This window comes from Mandrillus leucophaeus, unplaced genomic scaffold (genome assembly GCF_000951045.1).
Source record: "Mandrillus leucophaeus isolate KB7577 unplaced genomic scaffold, Mleu.le_1.0 Scaffold258, whole genome shotgun sequence".
Classification (NCBI taxonomy): domain Eukaryota; kingdom Metazoa; phylum Chordata; class Mammalia; order Primates; family Cercopithecidae; genus Mandrillus; species Mandrillus leucophaeus.
In genome coordinates, this window is record NW_012102676.1 from 584,308 (window position 1) to 594,254 (window position 9,947).

Here is a 9,947-nt window from a genome sequence, read left to right on the forward strand (position 1 = left end):
CCACCACACCCAGCTAATTCTTGTATTTTTAGTAGAGATGGGGTTTCACCACGTTGACCAGGTTGGTCTCAAACTCCTGACTCAGGTGATCTACCCACCTCGGTTTCCCAAAGTGCTGGGATTACAGGCATGAGCCACTGCGCCCAGCCACCTTTTCTATTTTGAATACATTTTTGTTTACCCTATCTATACCCATTCATGCTTTTATACATTTCAACCAAAAACTTGATCAGCTTTTGTCTATCAGGCAAGAAATTGATCCTAAGACCAGTCCCACCCATGGCTTCCTCCCTCCCTCTGGCAAATCTGGTTCCCTTCTCTATGCTTTCTCTCTGGGTTGTTATGTCATCCTCAGTGTAGTACATCAGGGCTCAAAGTGGGCTCCAGATGCTCCTTCGTACATTAATAATTTAACTAGTCTGAACCATAAAATAAACAAGAAAGACCTGAGCAGGCAAGACCATCTCATAAAGTTCATGTATTGATTTATTCATGTGTGCTCCCCCTACTTTCAAGGGTTTCTTTACTCATACTTTTTAACATAGTTGGCTATTTAGTGGTTATGCTTTTGGAAGAATAAAGTTAGCAAATTATGATTTGTCAATTACAAATGTGTCTTAGCAGCACATATCAAAGCCCAACCAACCATGAATTAAATAGATAAGGGTTTATGTATTCACATATACATAGATGCCCAAAGGTAGCAGACTAGGTCTGGTATAGTGACTTAAAAATAGTTTGGGGACCCAAACACTTTCTCATCTTTCCCTTCCAATATTCCTTAGCTATGTAGGTTCTTATACGCATACTTACGATCTCATGGTTACGAGGCATTTGATGTTCCTCCTCCAGCTCATATTCCTATCCCAGGCAGGCAGGAAGAGCAAAGGGATCCATATCTGGAAAACATAAGCTCTCCCAGAAGCCCTCTGCCTGTGTCACATGACTTTCCTTAGCTACACAGGAGTCTGGGGAAATAAGTATTTTTGGCTTTTCTAAACACTGCTGCTTTGAACAAAATTACACTTCTGTTAGTGAGGAAGCTGGGAGAATTGATATCACAGAAGCAACTAGCAGTACCTGTTATGTGGGATTTCCAGCACTCACAAATGGTTGCTGACCTTTTACCTTCATGAGAAAAAACAGAAAAACTAAAACAGCAAGCCAGAGTTCTTAAAAAAAAAAAAAGGCAGGTCAATATCATGGTCAACAAGTTATCTTAGCTCCATGTAATAGAATAATGTAATTAAAATTTATAGAGTATAATTATTATTTTTATTTATTTATTTATTGAGGGGGAGTCTTGCTTGTTAACCAGGCTAGAGTGCAGTGGCGTGATCTCGGCTCATTACAACCTCAACCTTCCAGGTTCAAGCGATTCTCATGTCTCAGCCTCCTGAGTAGCTGGGACTACAGGCACACGCCACCATGCCCGACTAATTTTCTTGCATTTTTAGTAAAGACGGAGTTTCACCATGTTGGCCAGGCTGGTCTTGAACTCCTGACTTCAGATGATCTGCCCACCTTGGCCTCCCAAAGTGCTGGGATTACAGGCGTGAACCACCATACCTGGCCTAGAGTATAATGATTATTGTTTACCCCAGTGATCTGAGTCATCAAGAAAAGGTTTATAATAAAGTTAGGATAGTATTTCATGCATTTTGGAAAGACTTTTCTTTAAAAATTTTTGTTCTTGGAAGTTTTATGTTCTACTCTCTGGAAAACTTGATCCCAAATGCTTGTGATTGTGCATATCACAGCTATTGTTTACTGCCTAATGGCTTTTCATATTCTGCAAGTTCTAAGCCTCTGAAGTGATGCCCACCTTTTCCCGGCATACCATGGTTCCCAGGGCTGGCTGCTGTGAGCTTCACTGTGTTGTTTTCTGACAGTGCTAATGCCTGGGCCCTCTGCTCAGCTTTTGGTTCCCTCTGCCTACTGTGGAACTCTGGCTTCTGCCTGTCTCAAGGCTCAGCAGGAAGTGTGAGGCATGGCTAAGTTTAGAAAGACTGCTCCAGCATCATAGCAGATCATACCGTTAAAGACAATTTTGCTTTATCTATTGACACTATGTATTTTAACTTCTGGAAGTTAAAATGTCTGTGATTTTATAGCATACATTGAATAAAGCATCCTGTTTGTTTTTAGGCTGAGTATCTTTCTATGGGAGGAGCTCTGACACCCAAGCAGATTCTTATCTAACAAAATAGATGACAAGATTTTGTATAACAAGGGATTTATTGTCACAACACCAGTACCAAGAAAGATTCTACATGGTTACTCATCTGTACCACTGTTACTTTTCTTTGTCAGCCATAGTTCACATAACAGGTGTGCTCCTAGCAAAATATTCTTCAGTTTTCTCTTGAGTTACATCTGTGAGAATGTCAGTGTGTGGTATGACTCCCACAACTGTCCCATTTCGTGGGAGATTTTGAACACGTCTCAAGCAGTTTTGTGAAGAAATTTGAACGTGAAAATATAATTGTCATAATGTCTGTTGAATATATCATATTCTGTTGATTTGTGGAGCAGACTGCTCCACGATTCAGGACTCTACTTTTGAGGCAAAAGAATGATACAGATTTGTAAACTTTCAGTGTTATATTAAGAACCAGTAATTCTCAAACTTTTAGTATGTCTTAGAATTACCTGGGAATATTGGTAATGATGCAGGTACCTAGACCACATCCTTAGAAATTCTAAGTTACAAAGTATGGGGCAGTGGGAGGGATCTGCATTTTTAACAGGTTCTCTGATGCAGTCCAGCATTTGAGGACAACTAAAATAGACATTCATTCCTGATGGAATTATTAACTGAAGTGTCTAATATCTGAAACTTGATTTCACCTAATTTTTCCTCATTATACTATCTTTATTACAAAAGAGAATTCATAGCACTTTCATGTGAAAGCAAACCCAGTCCTTATTATTTGTATTCAAGAAGAACATGGCAGTTCCAAAATGAGTGCTACTTTTAAAATGCTTCTTGAATCTTTGAATATTTTCTTTGACTATCTTGAGTATACAGAACAGTGAAGGACATTGCTCCTGGATGATATTTTTAAATCTCTGTTATGTACAATTGGTAAGATAATATAAAACAAATATTCTTAGGAAGAAAAAGCAAATACTCAAAATGAAAATTATAAAGTGTCAAAATTCTGGTTTGGAATAAATGAAGAAATTTGAAAAACTCAGAACAAAGAACTGTTAGGAACAGGTAAGAAAAATAGATACTGTGTAAATATTTTTTGCTAAATAAGTTTTAGTAGCATCGTCTCAGACAGATAAATACTTACCCTTATAATTTTTTTTTTTTTTTAAATAAAAGATCTTGCACCGTCACCAAGGCTGGAGTGCAGTGGCATGATCTCAGCTCACTGCAACCTCTGCCTCCCGGGCTCAGGTGATCCTTCTGCCTCAGACTCCCAAGTAGCTGCGACTACAGGCGTGCCACCATGCCTGGCTAATTTTTGTATTTTCAGTAGAGTCAGGGCTTCACCAAGTTGGTCAGGCTGCTCTCAAACTCCTAACCTCAAATGATCTGCCTGCCTTGGCCTCCCAAAATACTGGGATTACCAGCTTGAGCCACTGCTCCCAGCCCCTTATAATTTTCTTTGTAAAAAAAATACATAGACCAGGTGCAGTGGCTCACGCCTGTAATCCCAGCACTTTGGGAGGCCAAGGTGGGTGAATCATGAGGTCAGGAGTTCGAGACCAGTCTGGCCAACATGGTGAAATCTCGTCTCTACTGAAAATACAGAAAATTATCTGGGCGTAGGCGGGCACCTGCAATCCCAGCTGCTCAGAAGGCTGAGGCAGGAGAATCGCTTGAACCTGGGAGACGGAGGTTGCAGTGAGCCGAAATCAAGCCACTGCACCTCCAGCCCGGGTGACAGAGTGAGACTCCATCTCAAAAAAAAAAAAAAAAAATTTATAAATGTTTTTTAACAACCTTTTTAAATTTTCCATTGCCCACTAGTAATAAGTTTCACACATTTGATTTTTCTTAATAGTTTGATTCAACTGCATGTGTGTTTCTTAACAAATTTGGAACATACCAATTATAATGGTGATAATTTATTTGAACTGCAAGCCAACATAAAGCAAATGAGTTTAAATATATTGCCTTTAAAATACTTATACTATACTTTTTGGAATTAAGATAAACATTTTTGATGTGCCCTATAATTGTTTCAAGGAATATGAACATTTTCTGGATGTCAGTTCTCAGAAAAAGAATTCCACTCTGGAGTCATTGTCCTAAATCTGAATCGCTATGGGCTTACTGAATTATCCTCACTGGAAAAATACTTTTATTCTAGATTAAGGGTGTATTTTTCTCTTTAATTATCTGGACCTGTGACTGACTTTTCATATGTTTTGTACAGAAAATGGTATATTCTAAAAGATTTTTCTCATTTTGTCTTAAAGTCTGTGTAATCTATAGCCTTAATGATTTCTTCCTTTTTGTGTCAATATTGTAGGACAGCAGTGTCCATGGGCTGATACCTCTGTAGTGTTTCCATGGTGATTTCAGAGTTTGTTTTTTCTCCTCTTCATGCCCACTCTAGGGTTCGGATCCCACTGCATTCTCTGTCCTTACCCAAGCCATCACTGGCCAGGTGGGTTTTGTGGATGTGGAATTTTGCACTACCTGTGGAGAAAAGGGAGCAAGTAAAAGATGTTCAGTTTGCAAAATGGTAAGAATGGAGTTCTTTTTAGTTCATTGACCTCTGGTTTAGATGCAGCCAAGCTGATGATTGAGTTTTAATATTCCGTAAGAGTGGACATTAGTTTTCTAATAAATTGTAGCAATGAAAATATTTTATTTAATACTTAAAAAGTAGTTTTGGAAGAGATTTGATAGGATCAGTATAGTTATTTACTGTGTCTTCTGCTACACTGCCACTCTTCCTTTGCCCCTTTGTTGGTCACCTCATGGAAAGAAAGGATATGAATGAATGAATATGAGAAAATAAGAGAAAGATTATCTGTGGTGCAAGGAGACCAAGGCTAGTGCAGATATGAAACCTAGAATAGGACAGTTCATAAATATACATTCTTTACTCTTCTGATGTTGACTTAATGACAGTGTCTTCATCAACATATCCTTGTAAAACTACAATTTCTGACTGTTGCCAGTCTTTAATCCCTATGGACTGTACTGCCCCCTTCTGCCAGAATTAACTTTGTAAAAGGCATATCTGATTGTGTTCTCACATCCAGATACTGAGCACATGCATGTGTCTGTACATTCACTTAATCCCATGGGTAGCATCAACTGCCTATTGACTTTAAAAGTTGAAATTCTTCAGCATGTTGTATGAAACCCATTATAATCTACTGTAACCTACTTCTTCAGCTTCATCTTGTTTAATGACTTACTTCTCTGAACCTCAGTTTCCTGAATTAAATGAAATTCCAGAATTAAATCAAACTATTCATATTGGTTAACTATTACTGCTTATAAAAACACACTGAAACTCAGTGCTTAAAACAATAATCATTTAGTCTTTCTTTCACAGTTATGGTTGGCTATTCTCAGCTGGGGCAGTTGTGCTCCATGTGACTCTCATCCTTCTTGTACTAGCAGACTAGGCTGAGCATGTTGTCTTGGCAATAGCAAAGGTACACATAGGCAGGTAGAAACACAGAAGGCCTCTCAAGGACTAGCCTTGAAATTGCCATGTTGTGTCATGCTATTGGCCAAAACAAATCACATGGCCCAATATGAAGTCAAGTCTCCTCCCCTTCAGTGCAGAGAACTTTGAAATCATTTGAGAAAGTGTATGAATGCAAGGATGAATGAAGAATTGGGGTCAATAATACAATATATGTATAAGGGCCTAGCACAGTGCTTGGCATATAATAAGTGTTTAATAACGTTCATTCCCATCTCCTTTCCACCCCCACTTGCAAAAATATGAGGCCATTTATAAAAACTTCTTGCTGTTTTTGAACATATCATTCACTTCCCTGTTCCTGCATTTTTGTACTAGATATTTTCTCCAGTCGTAATTCTTCTTTCCCATTTTTCTGTCTAGCTTGACTCACCACAGCTAGAGTGAGTTGCTGCTTCCTCTATGCCTCCATCACTCTTACATCCTGTACTGTGTTTAAAAATTATGTATTTAGGTGCCTGCCTCTCTCCCTTCTTCCATATCTTTCTTTTTCTTGACCCTAGCTACCTTTGGGACAACAACTCTATCTTCCTTGTCATTGTGCTGTACCAATTCTGGCACATGGCGGGTTCATAATAAGCTATTTGCTAAAGTCTTTGGTAGACTGTTTGTTATATATTCATTATTGTTCTAAAGTAAAGCTACACACTATAAATCTAAATGAATACACAGATACTGTGTTAGGCTGTTCTTACATTGCTATAAAGAAATACTTGAGACTGGGTTTGTTTATATTTCTAAAGAAATTACATTTATAAAGAAAAGAGGTTTAATGGGCTCACGGTTCTGAAGGTGTACAGGAAGCATGGCATGGGCATCTGCTCAGCTTCTGGTGAGGTCTCAGGAAGCCTTCAATTCTGGTGGAAGGTGAAGGGGGAGCAGGCATGTCACATGGCAGGAGCTAGAGCAAGAGGAGGTGGGGGAGTTGCCACATGCTTTTGAACAACCAGATGTTGTGAGAACTCACTCACTATTGTGAGGACAGCACCAAGGGAAGGGTGCTAAACCGTTCATGAGAAAACCGCCCCCATGATCCTATCACCTCCCACTAGGCCCCACCTCCAACATTTGGGATCACAATTCACTATGAGATTTAGAGGGGACAACATCCAAACTGTATCCACCACATATTATGGTTTTAAAATAAAGTATGGAAAATGACATTTTTATAGCTTAGTCATAGTTGGGAAATCTTACAACCCGAGCTCTGGAAATGAAAATAAACCAACAATTGCTTTCAGGTGATATATTGTGATCAAACCTGCCAGAAAACACACTGGTTTACTCATAAGAAAATCTGTAAGAATCTGAAGGACATATACGAAAAGCAACAATTGGAGGCTGCCAAAGAAAAGAAACAAGAGGAAAACCGTACGTATATAAAAACCGAGTTCACCCTGCTTCTTAGTGGAGAGAGAGATAATAGGTGATCTTAACACACTGGAACTGAGTCTTCTCTGGAAGCCATAGGAGCTCAGGAGTGACCAATGAAAGAATCACATTTAAATTTAAATGTGTCCCTTTTTTAAGTTCTTGGGATATAGTCAGCCTAGACATCACTGGAAAACAGAGACGTTAAATTCTGAGGGATTTAGTTTATTTCATATTCCACATTCTAGCTTAGGTGACTGCCCTGGAACAATGGGATTCTTAATGGGTATTAACTTATATTCTGCTCATGAAGGATTTTAAAGTCTTTGAATAAGAGAATTAATTAAATTTCCACTAATAGCTACCAGAAGATTCTAAGGGTGGAAACCTTTAAATTCCTTAATTAAATTTCAGAACTATAGGTGAAATTACAGAGTACATTTATAAATCGTTCATTAAATTGCAGATCAATATACAGATAAAATGTCTACAAGTGTCGGAGCAGTGAATTTTGTATTATTTTTTTTCTCCATCCCTCTTGAGGTTTTGTGACCCATTTTCATCAGAAATAGTGAGTTGCTTCAGCAGTGATGATCAGACTGGAGAGGAGAACCGCCCCCACCCTCATGCCTCATTCCAGAGAATATGTCGTATGTTCTGGGGGAGTGCATATAGTTTGAAAAAGATGCCTCGGTTACTCTGATACCAGGCATTTCTGCCTCCACCTCTCAAGGAACCATATCCCCTTTACTACTGGGTTGAGAAATACTCTCAGTGGAATTAAATGATTTGTACACAATTAAACCATTTATCCTTAATAGTCAGGCTTTCTGACTGCCATGCCTTCTCTTGTTTTCTTGACCAGACTTTTTTATTCTATGTGCTAAGGACAGAAAGTAACAAATGTTCATTACTAACACACCACTGAGGGAGAAGATTGTCAGTAGAATGGGCACACCCATTTGTTAAGCATCAGTCATGCGCCAAACACTGCTCTAAATATTACAGACACTTTTATTCTTCACCAATGGAGGCTAGCCTTTATTACCTACATATTATAGACAAGGGAAACAACTGCATGCAGGCAATTACCTCTCCAAGGACATCAAACGAATTCACAGAAAAGCTGTATTCAAATACAGGCTTTGTCAAGTCCCAAGCAACAATCCTGATTTAGAGATGGCTTTGGAACCAGAGGCCTGGGTTCAAATGCTGGTTCTGCTGTTTCACTAGCTAGGAAACTTGTAGCAAGTTACCAAACCTCGCTCTTCTCAGTTTTCTCATTTGTAAAATAATGTTAGCGATGACAGTAGAGATAATAATATACCTCATGTAGTTGATATGAAGATTAAATAATACATGTAAAGCATTGAGAAGAGTGTCTGACACATGTTGGGAACAAAATAACAACTTCTTCTTTTTTTAATCAGATGGCAAACTTGATGTCAATTCTAACTGTGTTAATGAAGAGCAACCAGAGGCTGAAGTGGGTATCTCCCAAAAAGATTCCAATCCTGAAAATTCCAGGGAAGGAAAGAAAGAATCTCTTGAAAGTGAAGCTGAGTTGGAAGGCTTACAGGATGCTCCTGCAGGGCCACAGGTGTCGGAGGAGTAAAAGCCAGAGCAAGTGCCAGTGGGGATGGTCCTCACCCTGCAAGAAGCTGGAAAACTCATGGGAATGCATTGTCCTCGCCTCGTTATACCTGCATGGCACCATGGCAGGATTCCACATTTCATAGAATAGAGGTTTTCAAGGAAACCCCTGTTGACCATGCCCTAATTTCCTATTGATTTCTGTTCTATAATTGAACAGATAATCCTATGGAAAATTTTTTGTTTCAAAATACAGGAAAAACATTCCTATTCCCTTTCTGAGGCTGGCTTTCCAGCAGTTGTTTCAAAGGAAAATAGATCCCCTTAAAGAAAAAATATAGGCTTTAGGGAACAAAGGGACAAGCAGAACAGATGTGGAAGAGAGATTTTCAGGAAAGAAAAAATTGATAGCTACAGAGATGGGTAGTTAGAAAAATCGTAACTTATATGTGAATAAAATACATATAAACAGCATTTACTGTAGTGGCGTTCTACTTATTAAGATGCAATGAAATGAAGAAAAGCTTCATGTCCAAGGACCTTTGCCACAGTTCAGCTAATTGTAGTTTTACACAGAAATGATCCTGAACACTCTGAACTTGACATAGTCCTGCGGTGATATTCTATCTGCAGTATTTGTACCTCCAGAATGGCAGATCCCTCAGCAGGAACAAAGGCGTATTGACGGTTCTCTCAGCATGTGCAAAAAAGGTACTTCCTGAAACTTTAGATTCAATAATGGCTAAACATACTATGTACACAATTATTGTAAGGCTAATTCACGTGCCATACTCCACCTGAAAGCCTGAGTTATCTTGCTATAAGCTTTTCATGGAGCACTTCCTTTCCAGAAACTGATTTGTAACTCTATTAGAGAATGTCCTGGTGTCAGTTTTTAGCATATGTAGTATTTAAACAGAGCTAGAATGTGATGTCTGAAGATAGTGCTGCGTTTCTAAGTTTCTTGTGTGGATTTTAAAATAAATTGTGCCTACAAATATAAACAACTCATCTTGTTTTATAATTTATTGTTGGGGAGTGGCAAATATTGAAGAAATATTAGAGAACTTAAAAAATAATAGGGAACTTGACAAATATTGGAAAACAGCAAAGTAACAATTATTTTAATATGTACAATGGCAGAACAAAATGACTAGAATTCTCACCTCACTTTGCTGATCAAATTCTATCTTGTGGATTTTGTTTGTTTTTTTGTTTTTGTTTTGAGACAGAGTTTGGCTCTTGTCGCCCACACAGGAGTGAAATGGCACTATCTCAGCTCACTGAGACCTCCGC

General features: G+C 38.6%; 1 protein-coding gene across 1 annotated transcript in view; it reads left to right on the forward strand.

The window, feature by feature from the left end:
- Positions 1-9,658, forward strand: part of ANKMY2 (ankyrin repeat and MYND domain containing 2) — a 53,034-nt gene extending 43,376 nt beyond the window's left edge. Inside the window, exons 8-10 of the mRNA XM_011983944.1 lie at positions 4,578-4,706; positions 6,929-7,058; positions 8,489-9,658. Of these exons, the coding sequence (XP_011839334.1) occupies positions 4,578-4,706; positions 6,929-7,058; positions 8,489-8,673 (444 nt within the window). The 3' untranslated portion in view covers positions 8,674-9,658. The remainder of the gene's footprint in view (positions 1-4,577; positions 4,707-6,928; positions 7,059-8,488) is intronic.
- The last annotated feature ends 289 nt before the right edge of the window (positions 9,659-9,947 follow it).